The sequence below is a fragment of the Miscanthus floridulus genome, unplaced genomic scaffold, assembly GCF_019320115.1.
Source record: "Miscanthus floridulus cultivar M001 unplaced genomic scaffold, ASM1932011v1 os_1686_1_2, whole genome shotgun sequence".
Taxonomy (NCBI): domain Eukaryota; kingdom Viridiplantae; phylum Streptophyta; class Magnoliopsida; order Poales; family Poaceae; genus Miscanthus; species Miscanthus floridulus.
Window position 1 is genome coordinate 1 of NW_027097852.1, and position 19,103 is coordinate 19,103.

A 19,103-nucleotide genomic window follows, 5' to 3' on the forward strand; every position below is an offset into this window, starting at 1 on the left:
AATTGGAAGTCTGAGTCAGAGAGTAACATCATGAACTTCTTAGTGAACCAACGCCACAAGAAGGATATACTCTTTCCCTATAACTTCAAGTGAGTGTTAATCATGTCGATCATAGCCTTAATGGCTCATATGTTGATTCTAGTTAATTAATGAGTGTTATGCGTTATATCCTATAAACACATGCAGCAATCACTGGATATTGATGGACATCGATCTGGTGAAAAGTCACTTGATAATCTATGACTCGATGAGAAAACCACAACAAGACTACCAAGATATGATAGATATTATCCAGAGGTAATTTCGGGATCTCTAGCAACTATATATACACACAAACATGATGATTAACTATATCTGATGACGTGGCAAATTTTTTATTGGGCAGTGTTTGGAAAACCTTTATTGAGAAGCAACACATGGAAAAATGCAAAGCGCCACTGAATGTAATCCCATTGAAAGTAAGTCCCCTGAATCGCATCATCTTTATTAATTAAACATATAGCTTTCACCGGATCACCAGATTGGATGACAAATCTTTTTCTCGTAAAGTGGTGTCTGAGGCAGGAACAGGGGAACAACTACTGTGGTTACTATGTTTGCAAGTTTATCAAGGTGCTCTCCCAAAGAACTCCTACAGAGAGACTCAAAGTACGTTAAAAATACACTATATATTCATTTAATTATTATTATTGATTGTGTTACTATGTCTTTATATATATATATGTACATATATTAATTTATTTTCCTTTAATTCAAACCTGTAGACTCGATGGTTGGAGGAAAAGGTCATACGGCAAGACCAAATCAAAGCAATTCAAGAGTCTATAGCCGGATTTTTTAATGAGCAGGTCATCGATTCCAAGGGCGAGTTCTACTTCGACCCAACACTGCCATTGAAGCCAAGCTAGAGGATGAGAAGAAACTTGTTATGTCACAACAACTATAATGCAATCTTTTGTAATATATGCACATGAAATAATATAATGTAAAATACACATATGCATGCATGCATGTAAATATATATATGATGCATGCATATATATATATATATATATATATATATATATTTCTATGCTTGAATTGTGTGATTTAATACGTTCATTGTGCTTGAACCGAAACATACTATATGCGCATATAAATGTATAATTAGCAGCGTACAATACGACTTCGAAAACCTATTTTGAAAAGAAAACAAAAAAATGAAAAGAAAAGAAAAAAGAAAAAAACCTTTAGTCCCGGTTCGTATTACCAACCGGGACTAAAGGTGCCGGCCATCGTGGCATGTCAGGAGGCACCTTTAGTCCCGGTTGGTGTTACCCACCGGGACTAAAGGTCCTCCTTTAGTCCCGGTTCCTGACCCGGGACTAAAGGACCCCCCTTTAGTCCCGGATGCTTGCTCCCGGATGGGGAACCGGGACTAGAGGGGGTTCCCCACCGGGAGTAAAGCTCGGTTCTCTACCAGTGAAAGAGGCGTACGTAAAGTATGTATGCTTTGGTTGAAAAACGTACGGGCACAAGTTTTCAATATTAATTGCATGAACGAACGTACAAAACAAAGGATATGATACAGCCAGAGTCACTTTGCACAAGAAGGGCTATGTGAACGTTCGGATCTGTTGGCCGGATCGGACCTCACATTAGCTAGCTAGCGTCACATGAGCACTCACTGCAGGAGTCATTTTGTAACTGAAAGCAATTGGGGGGTAGTATATATACTCCGTAACTACTAATAAGATGGTTAGCTGATAAATCACCATGCACACGCGCGTGACTTTTACTGACAATAGTTACGCGTGAGGCGTCACCGTACCGTAGACGACGTACGACAAGCTTAGATGAATGGGCCCGGTGTGCCGGCTAAACTAGCCCTAGCTGGGATTGCAAAGGTGCCTGGCTGCCTGCACAACCACAAGAAGAGTTACTGTATTTCATTTTTGAGAGACATTTATATATCTAGCGGGACGTACGTAGCCAAGCATATGCACGGAGGCAGGTTTTTTTTTTTTTTTTTTTTTTTTTTTTTTTTTTTTTTTTTTTTTTTAGGAATGCATGTGCATATTATGGGTAGGGCGAGGTAGCTAGTGGGCCTGCTGCCGGGCCAACATTATCAGGGTGTGTGGCCCAACTTGTCCAGCAGATCAACCACGCACCCATCAGTGCATGCAGCATGCTTCTTACGCCCCCTGCAGGGCCTTGGGTTATTGGGTTATAGTAGTAGCTGTATTTGGATTTTATTATTGTATTGTATATATATAAGATGAAGCATATACTGTATCACTGTATGTGTGTGGCCCTACTAGCACGTGAAGCTACATATGTGTATATTTTCTCCTTGGCAGAGCTTGGACTTCTCCAAATTTAAGCGGTCAAACCATATAAAAAAAATCAGTTTTTGTAGCTTCAGCTTCTAGCTAGGCGAGAAATAGCTTCGGCTCCACCGTTTTTAGTTTCATATATAAGCCATTCTTGCGTGTACACATTTGGCACCGATTTTGATTAAACCTGTAGAGAAATCACAACCAACATCTTGCCAAAAAGAGAGCCATATAATAACCTCCCACTTTGTGTGCACTAGCTGATCTTGGCCCCATATATTATTGGTGACCCTGCGACATGCATATGGTGCAGTTTGCACATACCACGGCCACACGGAGCAGGCATGTAGAAGGAAGGAATAATTGGCCTGCATATGCATGAGTGCACCTATGTATTCGCGGCAAGCCGCCAAACAAAGCTCTCTCTGCATGCATGCAGGTATCATCATGCATGCATGCTACCTGCATGTGCTACTGCATGCAAACGATGCTGCTCAGCCTTGACGTACATGCATGCAACATGCTAGTAGTACACCGATCATTGACTGGCAAGTGCCACTGTTGCCAGTTAGGTTAGTCGGTGTACGTCCTAGTCCTATCTAGCTAGGTATACGTCGTTATTAACAAGCAGGCTAGATTATTGGTTATTATTGGATCTCACCTCGATCGCTGTTAGCGTGACATGCTGAGCACTATCTCTAGATCACTCCGTTAGTCGGTCATTGCATTGTATAACTAACTAAAAGCAAGTGTGGGTACTCCTAAAAACTGCTTTATTAGTTTGTGCTTAACTGCTAGTACGTGATCACCAAGCACGCGTGCTGCCTTTTGCCAACAGTCGCATCGTACGCGTGATGGCCATGATTAGCACACTTCTCCTATATTTTCATGTTGCTGATTTTTTTTCTGTTGTTGTCCAGACATTATGTAATTTTGTCATTGCCTGGAAATGGAAAAAAATAAGTTATCTCTTACGGGTGTTGTCCTTCTAATTATACTAGATGGCTTTGCCTAAAAACATGATTGTTGCTTAAAAATTCAGTCACCTGAAATATATATTGAGTGAAAAATATATACATTGCAGTCACATGATCATCGACATCACTATATATATATAAAGCAGTCACATGATGTCACCAATTCTCTCTCTTTTTTACAAAGCGCTTAGTAGGGATATATATTGAGTGAAAAATATATGCATTGCAATAGCTAGCTAGCTACAGAGTCTTACTATACTCTTATTAGTTGACAAACATCAGTACATCATATCGCGTGCGTGGCAGGTATACAGAGTATATATATGTACGTGCATATATGCATTACGCAGGCACATGTACACATATAACTTAGCTTGCTTCCGGCTGCTTACTCTATACTCCTATGTGTGCACTATTCGTGCCCCCCATTATTGGTCACGTATGTACGTGTGACCCGTCCTGCAGCATTCAGCATGCAGGTGCACCTACTAATAGCAGGCAGTGTGTAACATATGGGGCATATGCATATGGATAATGGATAGAATTGTCCTGCGTGCATCGTACAACACATATGCATTCGCGCCAGGTCGTCGTCGTCCTAAACTGCAGCTGATGATTGACACTACACCTGCAAGGCGCAGGCTATAGCTACGGCCTGAGGCTGTCCGCACAGACCTGCAAGCGCACCTTCAGCACAGCCTACAGCGCGCGCCTGTAAATCGCCCGGAAGCGTAGCGGCCGCACAGCGCTGCGCCAATTCCAGCGTACCGGAAGCACACACGTTATATACTGTAGCGCGCGAGAGAGAGAGAGAGTAGGTGAGAGAGAGAAAGGGGAGTGAGGGAAATAAAATATGGAATAGTGGGTATAGAGTATGGGATAGAGATAACACGAGTACGGGAGAAATGGATATAGAGTAGAGAATCTCGATGACTATGATAGAATATTCCTTTTTAGAGATGAAAATAGAGGTCGACGAGTGCGGATAGCCTGATGCTAGCTACTGTGTGCTCGTGTGTGCCACATCACATGGCTGCGTGCACGTAGGTACAGTGGCATACGCACCGTGAAAAGTACGTAGTACTCCTACGTAAGTGCAGTATGTATAGTGCATGTATTGATGCATGCATGGGCCATGCAGTAATGCACATCAGCAGCAGCATGAGTTTGCATGCTGGCGAAGCGCACACACACATATACATGCATGGGGCTAGCTATATTCGCGTTGCTACGTCTTATTGGCTCGTGCAGGCTGATCTGCAGGTCGATCGTACGAGCGAGCTAACCTCCGTCGTCCTTGCTAGTAGTACTAGTAGTAACTAGCCTTTAGCCCTGCTAGTGCTAGCTAGCCCTGCTAGTGTCGCATGCACCAATGATATGGTGCACGTAGAGCCAGCCAGCCACCCTGCAGTGTAACTGTTCATGCAACGGTGCGCCAAATTATACATGCCAAATGGCACTGTACATTCTTCGGGCAGCATTCACTTCCTGGCTCCATTCAGTTCATGTGCTAGCAGCTCTACAGCTGCTGCTCTCATAATTGGTGTGGAGCTGCTCCCTCCCTCCTAAAAAAAAAAAGAATCTTGTTTTCAGAGGAGTCGAATAATCTTAAGTTCGACCAAACATATATAAGCAAAGGGTGTAAAAGTGAATGATTTTTGAAAAGTTAAGAGGGAATTAAAAAACTAGTTTAGTAGATCAGGAAGAAAAATCGAACATCGCGATAATTGAGGAAGGTAAATTGAAATCCATTTTTTTTTTTTTGCAAAGTGTGCGTGCTGCACACAGATGAACCACAGCAACTTGGTCGGGTAGGCTGTCCTTACGAGAGGAGCACTGTTCCAAAATTTTATGCACGAGGTGTGATGCACATCATCAATCCCATGCCACTACAACTCCAAGTAATGGGCCGGAACTCCGACGCGTGGTTTGGCCCGTCCTCTGCGCTTGCACCAGGAGGTCCAAGGGAATTAATCATCTGAAGGCCTGAGCCCACCACTTGAAGAATCAAAGCAGAAAGCTTTAGGGCCTTCCTTCGGATTATCCGCATCGTCGCACTACTGGGCCTCTTCGAATAATCCAATCCCTCTACCGTGGGCTAACCTACGTCCGCACACGGCCCAGCCCGCGCACGATCCGTCGCCTCCGAGTTTGTCCCTCCGCGTCGCGCCTCTCAAGTCTTCGCGTGCGCGAACTCGCGAATCCCAGCCCTCGCCGCCGCCCCGAACCGATGGACATCCGCCGCGCGCCGCCGTCGGGCGGGGTGGAGCCGCGGTTCCGCCAGGTGGGCTTCGTCACGGCCGCCGAGCCCGCTCGGGGGCCCGTGGCGCCCGCGGCCGCGTCGCCGACCGCGTCCGACGGCCTCTTCCCCGTCATGATCCCGCCCCCGCTCATCCCCGTCCCCGCCCCCGCCCCCGCCCCCGCGTCTGAGTCCCTCATGCCTTCGTCCCCGCCCCCGGCCTCCTCGTATCTCCTCGAGGTGGTCTCCGACCTTGACGACTACGCCGACGACGACGACATCGACGTGTCCTGGGCGCGCCCACCCCCTCCCGCATTGCCAGGTACGTGCTTTCTCAGCTTTACAGTCTACAACTCTATGTGTCTTCTATCGCTCACAGCCATGCGCGACTGCTCCATGACTCTAGTAGCTGAATATACCTAGTAGTCAGAAAATTGGATTCTATCCTATCTAGAGATAGTTGTGAAATTTTGTAATTAGGCATAGCTGTATTGCTGGGAATACCGTCAAGGGTGCAGGCATATCACAAATAAGCACTGATCAAAATCCCCCGTGTAGATGGAGGAGTATAAGGTATATCTGTGCGAGCAGGTAGGTGGTGATGCATCAACCCATTCCACTCCCAAACCAAACAAAAGAGTTAGGAACTGTAAGATGATGGATCATCCCATTCTGCAAACCAAACACTCCAGTAATTTATTATCCAACTGAGAGATTGTTGCTTCATGCTGACCCATAGTTGTTGTTCGCTGTTGACCAGACCAGAAGTATATTAGGCAAACCAGGATCATGTTAAGAATGGACATTAAAGTGATGAAGTCACAAATGCATTCGTTGTTCAGTAGTGAAACTCAATTCCGCGTGACCGCGTGCATGATTCAGCAATGATTCATTTTCTTGAATCATGGTGACTGTATTAGGCTGTTACCAAAATCACTGCTGGTAGCTATAAAGACCATACTGTGAATCATTAGTTATGTTTTAGGTATCCGTATTGTGTCTGTTCATGTGCAATTCAGATTGTGCAAAATGGCTCACATTGTAGGATCACTCGCCTTGGTTTATAACATGTAGTATTTGTTCAGCATGGAAACAGCAACACTATGTCTATCAGCATTCATTTGAAGAATTGCTTTTCTATGGTTATTTATTGCAGAAATTTGCTTCTGTTATTTATTTCAGAGCCAAACAAGAGAGATCTTACTCAAACAAAGAATGAACATGGTCCAACTTCAGTTGCACAGAAACCAAAGCTTTCTAAAGCAGAGAGACGTGCCATTCAGGAGTCTCAGCGTGCTGCCAAAGCTGCTGCCAAGGAGGCAGGTAGTTGATCTGCTTTCATTCTTTACATTGTCTCGATGAATATAAGAACTCCACGTATTTTTAAAAGGGGAGTAAGAACACTCAATCCCCAGACCATCTTATCAAGGAAATCTAAAGTGAAACGAAGTCTTTTACTTGAAAGAAAAGAATGAGTAGTTTCGTTTTAGATGGAAGGGCAGTGTCTGTTTGCATTTGGTATCATTCACAGTGACTCACCTGACCTGTCTGCACACAAACTTTATGTCTTTGTGAAAAATTGCAGGTTTAAAACCAACAGCCATGGCTTCTGATGCTAGCACCAAAATATCAAAGCAACCCAAGACAGCAAAGACATCTCTGAAGAAAGATGCGAACCAAGTTAACCCTCCAGTTGCTTCTGATAAGAAGACTGGTGAACGGCCACCTGACAAAGATAGAAAAAAAGATATACCTCAACCCCGTATGCAATTTGATGATGCACATCGGGTGGTGAAAGCAAAGAAGCGTTCAGTTGTTAGCCAATCAGAAGCTCAAAACAGGGTCAAACTGTTCAGACATTTGCCTCAATATGCACATGGCACTCAACATCCTGACCTTGAGTCAAAATTTCTTCAACCTGATCTAATGCATCCTTCTGTGTACAAGGTAATTATTAGCTACCATGTTGCCAATGTACTGTAAAAGAAACCTACCATTATTCTTATTTTAGAGAGAGAGAGAGAAGGGTGGGGGGGGGGGGGGGGGGGGGGGTTAGCCAAGGTGCTTAGTTCTCTTGAAATAAAATTTAAAATAATGGTTATATCGATCAACCTAAAATCGTGATTTGTTTCATGTTATGTGTTACTGATTCTGTGGGCAGCACAATTCACATAAAATGGATAGGTGTAAATAGAATTTTCTTTTTCTTTTCATGTGTCTTTGTCTCAACATAGCAGGTCTTAAGCCCTGGTAAAGGAGGAGGGTTGTGATAGGCATGGCGAGCCAACATTAAACCTAGCCATTCTAATGGAGATGAAACCCGAAAGAAAACCGTTGGGGCATAACCCTCTTAGCGACGCACCATATCGGAACCCGGGTATTGTGTTAAATGAGCAAGGGCCGGGTCGTCACCCCCGTGACGGGCCGTGTCGCGATCTGGGCACGGTGTCAAGTGAGCAAGGATTGGGTAGTCGCATCCTTAGTGGCGCGCTACATCGGCGCCCGGGTGTAGTGAAAAATGAGTAAGGGTCTTCACATCTGAGTCGACGGGTGCGAAGGGTAAAGGAGCTAGTCGGACCAACTAGGGTCCGTTTAGGTAGTTGGAATGTAGAGTCGCTTACAGGTAAGTTAAGAGAATTAGTTGATACCGCGACTAGGAGGCGTGTAAATATATTATGCGTTCAAGAGACTAAATGGAAGGGTCAGAAGGCGAAGGAGGTGGACAATACAGGTTTCAAGCTTTGGTACACAGGGACAGTCGCGAATAGAAATGGAGTACGAGTTTTGATTGATAAGAGCCTCAAGAATAATGTGGTGGGAGTGAGAAGGCAAGGAGATAGGATTATCTTAGTCAAGCTTGTCATTGGTGATATGGTCTTGAACGTAATTAGTGCGTATGCCCCTAAGTAGGCCTCGACGAGAGTGCTAAGAGACAGTTCTGGGAAGACTTAGATGGCTTGATTAGAGCTGTACCTAGTAGTGAGAAGCTTTTTATAGGAGATCTTAATGGGCATGTAGGTACTACAAGCGCAAGTTTTGAGGCAGTTCATGAAGGTTTTGGGTATGGTAGTACGAAATAGGAGGGGGAGGAAGTTCTGGACTTTGCGGTAGCTTTTGACCTGATGATAGCCAACACTTTCTTTAGAAAGAGAGAATCTCATCTAGTGACCTTTAGTAGTGGACGACACTCTAGCCAGATTGACTTTGTCCTCGCAAGAAAAAAAGACAAACGAGCATGCTTGGATTGCAAGGTGATACCGGGGGAGTGTGTTGTTTCTCAACATAAGCTTTTGGTGGTAGATTTTCGTTTTTATGTACGTGCCCGTAGGGATAAACAAGCTAAGATTGAAAGAACAAAGTGGTGGAAACTGAAAGGGGAGACGTCAGAGGTATTTAGAGAAAGGGTTATCAAATAGGGCTCTTGGAAGGAAGAAGAGGACATAAACAACATGTGGGAGAAGATGGCAACCAACATTCGGAAGGTGGCCTCAGAGGTGTGTGGAGTAACCAAAGAAAGTGGAGGCGAGGCTAAAGATACTTCGTGGTGGAACGAGGAAGTCCAAAGGGCTATTAAGGAGAAGAAAGAATGCTATAGACGCTTGTACCATGACAGGAGTGTGGACAACATAGAGAAGTACAAGGTGGCAAAGAAGACTGCAAAGCGAGCTGTAAGTGTGGCAAAGGGTAGAGCGTACGAGGATCTTTACCAACATTTGGGTACGAAGGAAGTAGAGAAGGACATTTATAGGATGGCTAGGGTTCATGAGAGAAAGACAAGGGACTTTAACCAAGTTAAGTGCATTAAGGATGAAAGGGAGCATCTCTTGGTGAAGGAGGATGAGATCCGACATCGATGGCAAGAGTATTTTGACAAATTGTTCAATTGTGAGAATACAGACACAACCTTTTAGTTGGATGACTCTTTTGATGACACCAATAGGCGCTTTGTGCGGAGAATCCAAGAATCTGAAGTCAGAGAGGCGTTGAAAAGGATGAAAGGAGGTAAAGCGATGGGACCGGATCTAATCGAGGTTTGGAGATGCCTCAGGGACGTAGCTATAGTATGGCTAACCATGCTGTTCAACCATATTTTTCGATCGAACAAGATGCCTGACGAGTGGAGGAGAAGTATATTGGTACCGATCTACAAGAATAAAAGGGATATTCAAAGTTGTACTAACTACCGGGGAATTAAGTTGATGAGCCATACTATGAAGCTATGGGAGAGTTATCGAGTATCGCTTGAGAGCAATAACGCGGGTCTCTATGAACCAATTTGGTTTCATGCCCGGAAGGTCAACGATGGAAACCATTTTCTTAATAACACAAGTTATGGAGCGGTATAGGGAGAAGAAGAAGGACCTACACATGGTTTTTATTGATTTGAAAAAGGCTTATGATAAAATATCAAGGAACGTTATGTGGTGAGCTTTGGACAAACATAAAGTCCAAACGAAGTACGTCGGGCTCATTAAGGACATGTACAACAATGTGGTGACTAGTGTTCGAACAAGTGATGGAGACACAGATGACTTCCCGATTAGGATAGGACTACATCAAGGGTCAGCTTTGAGCCATTATCTGTTTGCCTTAGTGATGGATGAGGTCACAAGGGACATACAAGGGGACATCCCTTGGTGTATGCTTTTTGCGGACGATGTAGTGCTAGTTGATGAAAGTCGGACATGAGTGAATTAGAAACTGGAGTTATGGCGGGAGACTTTGGAGTCCAAAGGTTTTAGACTCAGTAGAACTAAAACTGAGTATATGAGATGTGACTTCGGCACTACTACTCGGGAGGAGGAAGATATTAGTTTGGAAGGTCAAGTAGTGCCTAGGAAGGATACCTTTCGATATTTAGGATCAATGCTACAGAGAGACGGAGATATTGATAAAGATGTTAGCCATAGAATCAAAGTAGGGTGGATGAAGTGGCGCCAAGCATCTGGTGTCCTATGTGACAAAAGCGTACCACAGAAGCTAAAAGGCAAGTTTTATAGGACGACGATTAGACTTGCTATGTTGTATGGTGTAGAATGTTGGCCTACGAAAAGACGACATGTTCAACAGATAAGTATCGCAGAAATGCATATGTTGCGTTGGATTTGCGGTCATACAAGAAGGGATCGAGTTCGGAACGATGATATATGTGATAGATTAGGGGTAGCACCAATTGACGAAAAACTTGTCCAACACCGGTTGAGATGGTTTGGACATATCCAACAGAGACCTCCAGAGACACCGGTGCGTAGTGGAATCCTAAGTCAGGATAGTAACGTGAAGAGAGGCAGAGGAAGACCGAAGTTGATTTGGGTAGAGGCAATAAAAGAAGACTTGAAAGGATGGAATATACCCAAAGACTTAGCCTTAGATAGGAGTGCTTGGAAAACAGCTATTCATGTGCCTGAATCTTGATTGCTTCTGCTGGGTTTCAACTTTAGCCTACCCCAACTTGCTTGGGACTTAACGTCTTTGTTGTTGTTGTTGTTGTGTCTTTGAGTAGAGGGTACTTATCTGGTAAACGGTTTATTGTCATATGGTGAACACCAAGTATCTTATGTCCCCTGTGTTACGTTTCAGGTTGGACTTCAGTATCTGTCTGGTGACATATCGGGTGGCAATGCTCGCTGTATAGCAATGCTTCTTGCATTCAGAGAGGCAATAAATGATTACTCCATGCCTGCTGAAAAAATTCTGAATAGGGATCTTACTGCTAAAATCAGTAGCTACGTGTCATTTCTCATTGAGTGCAGGCCTCTTTCAATCAGCATGGGCAACGCTATTAGATTTTTGAAGAACAGGATTACCAAGCTACCACTTGCATTGTCAGAGTCAGAAGCTAAAGTTAGTCTTCAATCTGACATTGATCGCTTTATAAATGAGAAGATAATAGTTGCAGATAAGGTCATTGTTAGTCATGCTGTCACAAAAATCAGAGATGACGATGTCCTATTGACATTTGGGTCAGCCTCTGTTGTTGAAATGATTTTTGACCATGCTCATGAACTTGGAAGGAAGTTTCGTGTTATGGTGGTAGATTCTCGTCCAAACCATGAGGGACAAAGATTGTTGCGCCGATTAGTTGCAAAGGGTATCAGTTGCACATATACACACATAAATGCTGTATCATACATCATGCATGAGGTTACAAGAGTGTTTTTGGGCGCCTCTTCAGTACTATCAAATGGTACTGTCTACTCCAGAGTTGGGACAGCTTCGGTTGCTATGGTTGCACATGCTTTTGGAGTTCCTGTTCTAGTGTGCTGTGAGGCATACAAGTTTCATGAGAGGGTTCAACTCGATTCTATATGCTTTAATGAACTTGGTATGTTATTGTTGCTCTTCTTACTGTAAGTTATTTGTTTAGTCTCCTGTTAAGGAACCACACAAGACATGATCTGATATCTACTCAGGTGACCCAGATGCTATTTCAAGAGTTCCTAGGGATGAAAGTATGAGCCATCTCAAAAACTGGGCTGAGAACGAAAATCTTCACCTTCTGAATCTTAAGTATGTGCATTGTTTCCTGCAGGTGTTATAGTTCATGATTCCTTTGTTAATTTGCATCTAATCAAATCATTTTCGTGCACCTGCAGGTATGATATCACCCCTTCCGATTATGTTTCAATGCTCATAACAGATTATGGAATGGTAAGACGTGCTTCATCTTCACACTTGACTCTTTGTGCTTATAATTACAAGCAAATCATATTACATTTATTCTAATTGCTTAATGCTTCTAACAGTTAAGTGCTGACATTCTTTTACCATATACTGAACATGTTGTCAACTACAAAGGGGATATTTCCACTTTGATTTTACAGCTTTGAGCTGCCAATTTGTCTATGCTTTTGCAATGAGGAACACAACCCCATAATATCAGTCAAATCACTAATGCCGCATACAATGCTGGGCGCTTACCTGTAGTTGCGTATCTGTTTGCCATGGTGGAGGGCAGGACATGTAAGTCTGGGTGCTTGCATGCAGCCTGAGACGCTCGGGCAGGCCCCGACACTTGCACCGGCTTAAAGCGCCGAGGCGCTTAAAATTAGTGTGAAAAATGTTTAAGGCATAGATGATCTATATTGCAGTTTCAATGCTTAACCTTGCTCTTAGCTATCTAGGCATTATTAAACAAATCTATCATTGTAAGCTAAGGCTGTTTCATAGAAGTTTATTTATTCTCTCACCTTAAGCATCTCTTTAAGTGCACTTGCATTGCACATACCCTAACAGATCTTGCTCGTTCCCGTTATATTGTCAAACTGTTTGTTTTTACTTGCAAATAATTAGTTGTTAGTTGATAGTATTATCTAGTGCTGTACGGTATGTGCATCATATAGATGAACTATGAACCCCACATTAAAAGTTATGACATTATGAAATATATAATCATATGTTTGAGTTTCAGTTAATCTGCTGCATACAAACACATATTCTGCTTGTTGCAACCCTTCTATAGTGTCAGTACGTTTACTTGCTGAGGAAATGTGTTTTCCCCTTACATTTTGAAAATATTGATATAATAAGGCCTGTTTGGATCCATAGAGCTAATAGTTAGTTGCTAATAATTAGCTCCTTTGAACGGGTCCAAGCTGAATACCAACTAACAACTATCTCACTAGTTGAGGCAAACCAGCTAATAGTTATTCCCTCCATCCTAAATTATAAGTCCAACTTTCTTGGAGAGTCAAAGCATCTCAAGTTGACTGAATTTATATAATAAAATAATAACATTTGTGATACCAAATAAGTATCATTAGATTCTTCAATTATATTTTCATAGTATACCTATTTGATGTCATAAATCTGTGTAATCTTCTCTATAATTTTGGTCAAACTTAAGATGCTTTGGCTCTCCAAGTAAGTTGGAATGACTTATAATTTGGAATGGAGGGAGTAGCTAGTTAATATTAGCTATGAGCTATTAGCTAGCTAACTATTAGTAGCTAATGGATCCAAACAGGACCATAGAAGGACTATTGTGCTCAGTGATGTATGGCTTCATACTGCATGAATGATGACAAGACTATATGATGTGGAGAACGATTTGTATCTAGTTACTTTCATTAGTCGGTGTTCCCCCATTATAAAAGCATTAGCAGTCTATTTAGCAAGCACAGGTTGTTTCTCTTTTTTCTGTTCCCTTGTAAAAGGCTGCCTATTTCTTGTGTCTTTGGATGCCTTTTCCCTCATAAGGCCATAACCTTTCTGACTCATTAATTAGGTTTGGATGTCTTATCACAGAGCCAGTTATAAAATATCTTTCATATTTTGCAATATTTCAATTGAACTCTGCCATTTGGTCCATTGAATTGATGACTTTTTTTTTTGCTCTCGCAGCTCCCACCTACTAGTGTACCAGTCATTGTAAGAGAGTACCGCAGGGAGCACGTTTGGATATAGAAGCCACTGTTTTCCTTTCTTGTTTAGTTTGAGGTATGATAATCTGAACAGCTTTTGCTGCCTTAGTGGAATGGTAGTGGGGTGGTGTGAGCATATCTCAGTTTTGCAACCATCAAATTGGTTGTTTTCTCCTGTAATTTCTTTGTAGAGTTGAAGCAATTGACATAAAATTTTGTATTTACCTATACCATTGCTAATGGGAGTATAACCTATGAATCTGCCCATCATAATCGACTTCTGATATCGCTCTTTTGTGTTAGTGATGTTCCTGTTTTGCATGAGAATATTTGACTATTTTCTCTATCATTTGCCCAAAATTTCTCACTGTCACACAAACTATGTTTTTTGTCAATTGATTGATATACAGCTCCAGAGGAATAGTTTTTGTCAGCGATTTACCTCATGTCATCCGGTGATGATTTTATTTCCTTGTAGTTGTAATTTTGTGTAATTCATCACCTTCACAGGTGATTGGTTCCACTGATATGGATCATTTAATCATTGTGGTCAGGTTTCAAGTTCCTGCCAGCAAGGATTGCTGTTTTGACTGTTCATAGGACAGGCCATGGAACACGAGCTCACATGTGCACATATGCTAAATCCAAGGCTGTATATCAACAATTGATGTTTTCAGTTTTTTACAGCCCAAGTGAAAATAGCATTTTTGGTATCCGAAGAATGGCTGATTGGTAGCCATATAATCAGTTATCCTACCTCGAACAAGGTGACCAAACATGAATGTCCATGAATAGTTGGCTTACGTTCATCAGTCCGGCCCTAGTTCCTGTGCATTTTGTCCCCCTGTAGAACCCAACCATTATCATTTTCTTGAAATGTCGTCGTTATGCGTCATCATTTGCAATCTCTGGTCACCTTTTGGTGTTATGGGTACACATGAACATCAATCTCCTGCCACCAGCAATAGATGCTCTGCAGTGCAGCCATGGGCCATTGCCCACCTCGACGTCGATCCATAGTAAGGGAAGGGCCTCCACACGTGATAATATCATGTCTCTGAGTCAGATCTATCTCCCTTAGTCACCTTGGAGCTCATCCTATCATCTGACCGGGTTTCCTTTTGGCTGTTGGTGCTGTGGATCACTGGCAATTGTGCAGTTGCCGTGTTGCTGAAAGTGATATGCATATATGTATACGGTCCTTGTTTAATGGCCAGCACTAATGAGCATCTTTGGTGGGGTTGATGCCATGGCACTCGGCTTTAACTCTGCCTGTTTGTCTTCAGCTTGGCCAGGCCATTGTTGTCGCCACGCTATGGCGATGGGGACCGTCGTCTCCGGCAGCTGGCCGGTGGTCCCTGGAGCCAGTCACTCAGTCAGTGAACTGTCTGTAAACGTGGTGCACAACTGAATCTCTGAGCCTGATATTGTGGCTGTAGCAAGCCACTGTTGGGCGTCCATGTCCTGGAGCGTGGCTTGGCGCGGCCTGGGCCTCTGGCCTTCTGCTCACTTGCTCAGGCAGGATCTTCAGCTGGATCAGCTGGAGTAGACGACGACATATGTAACACCCTAAAATTTGCATGGTGTTAAAATAGGAAAAAAAATGATTTAATTATGTATTTTGTGAGCATTGAAATTTAGAAAAATAATAACTTTGTTAAAATTAAAATCAAATATAGGTCTACATACATGTCTATGCATTCATGCCGCTGCATATTATTTTTGAATTGTATGGTTTGAAATCAAACTTTAAATTGTTTTGAATTTGTATTTCAAAATTGGTTTGGAAACTTAGAAAAGAAAAAGAGAGGATTTTCTCCCTCCCCTTCTCTTTTCGGCCTGTTGGCCTAGGCGTCGGCCCAGCTTCGCCCACGCGGCCTCCGCTTCTCTGCAGCGGCCCAGCAGGCGGCCCAGTAGCGCGCCCGTGCCGTTCCTCTCCCTGCGCCCTGAGTCGCTGACCAACCGTCTCCACTCGTCAGCGCCGTTCTTCAACCTCCCGCGCGTATCCCCGTCAGTCACGACCACCACTGCCCGACTCCACGTCACCCCGGAGTCTGCGACCGCCACGCCTCCTTCTTTGCCATGCGCGCCAAGGCTCCCTACCCCATCAATAGCACCCCTGCGTTGCGCCACCCTCATATAGCCTTAAAGCGTCAGCCGCCGCCCTCGCATTACGCTAGTCACCTCAACCCTAGCACCGCCGCCATCACCGCCCGCCACGCTGCTCTCGTTCGCTTCACGCCACGGTAAGCTACTTAGTCGTGTTCGCCTTGCTCTCCTCTCTCTCCCGGTGTCTTTGGCTCGTGAATCCGTGGTCCGTAGGCCATGTTTCATGTGCGTTGCCCGCCTCCAGCCATGGCGCCGCCGTTGGAGCTCGCCGGCGGCCTCGTTGTCCAGCTCTATCTAGTTTATTTCCAACCGTCCGATCCAAAATCAAGGGCCGAGATTAGAACTTACCCCTTCATCCGTCGTTTTGCAAAAAAGGCCCTTATAATTATTTGGATCTTAACCCGCCGTCCCTGCAATTTTGTTAAAGAACCCCTGTGTTTCTTCGTTTTCATGCCTGCAGTCCCTGTTTCGGTTTAAAACCCGATTTTATTAATTTAAATTCTAAAATCAAGTTTCATCTATTTACAGTTTTGCCACTAATCTTGTTTTAGCCATAAAATCTTTGTTTTAACTCTGATTTGGTTCGTTCAAGTTGCGTTAGGTTTGTAATTGTGTAATCTACATGTTCATACTACTGTTAAGTATATTTTTCAACTTTTAAAATTTGAGGTTAGATTTAATCTATTATTTTGTTAAAGAAAATCTTGTTTAATTCTTAACTTCTCTGTTTTAGCTCCGATTTTTATGATCTTCGTGTCTGTGTGTTCATAGCGAGACGTAGATTCATTTTACAAACTTTTCATCTTGACTTTATGCTGATTGGTGTATTGTTCTAATCTATCGCTTTTGTTTGCTATGCATGATTGCTTCTGGATGCTTGTATGTTGTTGTGATTATCGAGTATAGACGGTGAGCAATTCGTAGGCGAACAAGAGTACTACTTTCACGAGTAGGATCAGCAGGAGCAATTTGTTCAAGGCAAGTATAGCATGGGATTATCCTTGTTTCCTATCAACTTTAATACATTTAATTCATGTTGCATGTGTCACCTTGATAGGGATTCCCTAGAATTGAATTTATACCTTGTCTCCTATGGGATATGCATTGGGTAGCTTTGATAGTGCTCAATTAAACCATGATCTTGTAACTTGACTAATGATATATGCAATAAATATTAAAACATGACTTTTTAGCAACTTAGAAACAAGAGACTGGAGTATTTAGCTACTTTCTAAATGCTTCAGATTCCTCTCCCTAAGGACTTATCTATAAGCGAACATTCGGGACTTACAGTACCGCTGTGAGGGCTACATGGCTCTGGCTTTAGCTTAGTATGAGGACCTTTTCTAGCTCGTTAGAGGTTACCTTTGTTGGCGTAAGAATGGACTTGCCGAATTGGGTATAGGACAGCCTCTACTCTTATGTGTATAGCCGTGATGGAATTGTGCCATTCAACAGTGGGGGTTCATATATCTGTTTACCGAGTGAATCTAATGGGCCTAACTTATTAGACGAACCTTTCAAAGGCTTCATAGTGGCCCCTGCCTAGTTCACCTTGGAAGTGTTTTGGGAGTAATTAACCCGGGCATATGGGTATCCACGACTCACAGTGAAAGTGTACAATCTCTGCAGAGTGTAAAACTGGTACATCAGCCGTGCTCACGGTCACAAGCGACCTTAGACCCTTATAGAATAGATGATCACTAAGAATTATCCGTTTATGCTATTCATTATCCTTGTTTACATTGATCGTGTGTTTTACTTTGGGATTGAAATAACTTGTTGCTACTCTTATGCTAAAATGGTGACAACTAAAAGCTACATGCTGTTAAACCTGTGTCAAGCCTTTTGAGCCTCATGAACCCCATGTTACACTTGTTGAGTACAACACATACTTACGCTTGTTAATTTTCATTATTTGGATAAAAATCCAAGATGGGTAATAGATGGCTATGGTAATGATGACTTTCCTGAGGATTACTAGACTTGTGGTCAACTAGTTGATGTCCCTGTGATATGGAGCTTCCACAAGAGATTTTTCTTTATACTTCCGCTACATTTATGTGAAGATTATGTCTTATTATTCGTGATATAATAAACACTTGTGATGATACTATTTATAATTTATCGGCTTATGTGTGTGACTGATCTCTGGGCGCACATAAGATTTTGCATCCCATTTTATCCTTAAATCGGGTGTGACAGATTGATATTAGAGCTGTGTTGAGCGTAGGACGCAAGCCTAGTTAGCAGTGGTTGTTTTAGCTTCTTTTGCTTCACTCATTTCATGCTTCCCATCTAACCCTTGTTATTTGCTAAATTTTATGCTTCTTTTGGCTCACTCTGTTATGAAAATTATTGCTTCTAATCTGACTAAATCTAATTCTGTAGATGTCTCATGCCAATAAGACCGCTCGCATCAGCACCAGAGGCTACTACTTGCCTTGTGGCTTTTATGAGTCCATGGAGCCACATGAGGAGGAGGAACCCAGAAGCTGATTCACCCGCACCTGCACCTACGCCTGAGCCATTCTAGGAAGAGCCCACAAAAGAAGAATCTGAAGAAATGGAGGTTGTTGTATTGTCTGATAATGATGATGAGGAGGACTCCGTTCAAGAAAATTAGCCTACCCCTGCCATGGGATGGACTACAAAGATCTGATGCAAGCCGGGGTGTGAATCCTCCATCTCACACCATTGACTTATGGGGATTCTTCAGACCTACTACGCTGATTGGGACACAGCTGTGGAGTATGTCTACGAAGAACATACGCACCCTCTGGATAACACTTATTGGAAGACCAGGGTGTGCATCTCCATCCAGGATGGAGATAAGAAAGCATACCAGCTAGACTCGAACTATGCGCATCACGCTCACTGTGCCACCATGGAAGATAGCATAGAAGATGCAGCCACTGTAGCCTGCATGGGTCTTCGTGGTCGTCGCTTTGATGATATGAAGGAAGATCAATATTGCTTCCTCCCTCGCCAACACCCTTGGGATGGGCAATAATTGACCCTGAAGGCATGGATCCCACTACTCAAGTGATGGTGCACTATGCCTACGAATTAGTAGACAAGAATCGATGGCTGGAAGATC

At 43.1% G+C, this 19,103-nt stretch overlaps 1 protein-coding gene across 1 annotated transcript; it reads left to right on the top strand.

Moving 5' to 3' along the window:
• Positions 1–5,460: 5,460 nt before the first annotated feature.
• LOC136534211 (translation initiation factor eIF2B subunit delta-like) lies at positions 5,461–14,180 on the top strand. Its single transcript, XM_066526674.1, has 7 exons — positions 5,461–5,853; positions 6,714–6,854; positions 7,117–7,478; positions 11,112–11,856; positions 11,945–12,041; positions 12,128–12,182; positions 13,875–14,180. Exons 1-7 carry the CDS (start codon positions 5,523–5,525, stop codon positions 13,935–13,937), a joined length of 1,794 nt encoding a protein of 597 aa, XP_066382771.1. The 5' UTR covers positions 5,461–5,522; the 3' UTR covers positions 13,938–14,180.
• Positions 14,181–19,103: the final 4,923 nt, after the last annotated feature.

Excerpts from the sequence above, each read along its gene's own strand:
- LOC136534211 (XM_066526674.1), top strand. The coding sequence starts at position 5,523 with ATGGACATCCGCCGCGCGCCGCCGTCGGGCGGGGTGGAGCCGCGGTTC. Across the intron at positions 5,854-6,713 it reads ACCCCCTCCCGCATTGCCAG|AGCCAAACAAGAGAGATCTT; the intron begins GTACGTGCTTTC and ends TATTTATTTCAG. Across the intron at positions 11,857-11,944 it reads TATATGCTTTAATGAACTTG|GTGACCCAGATGCTATTTCA; the intron begins GTATGTTATTGT and ends ATATCTACTCAG.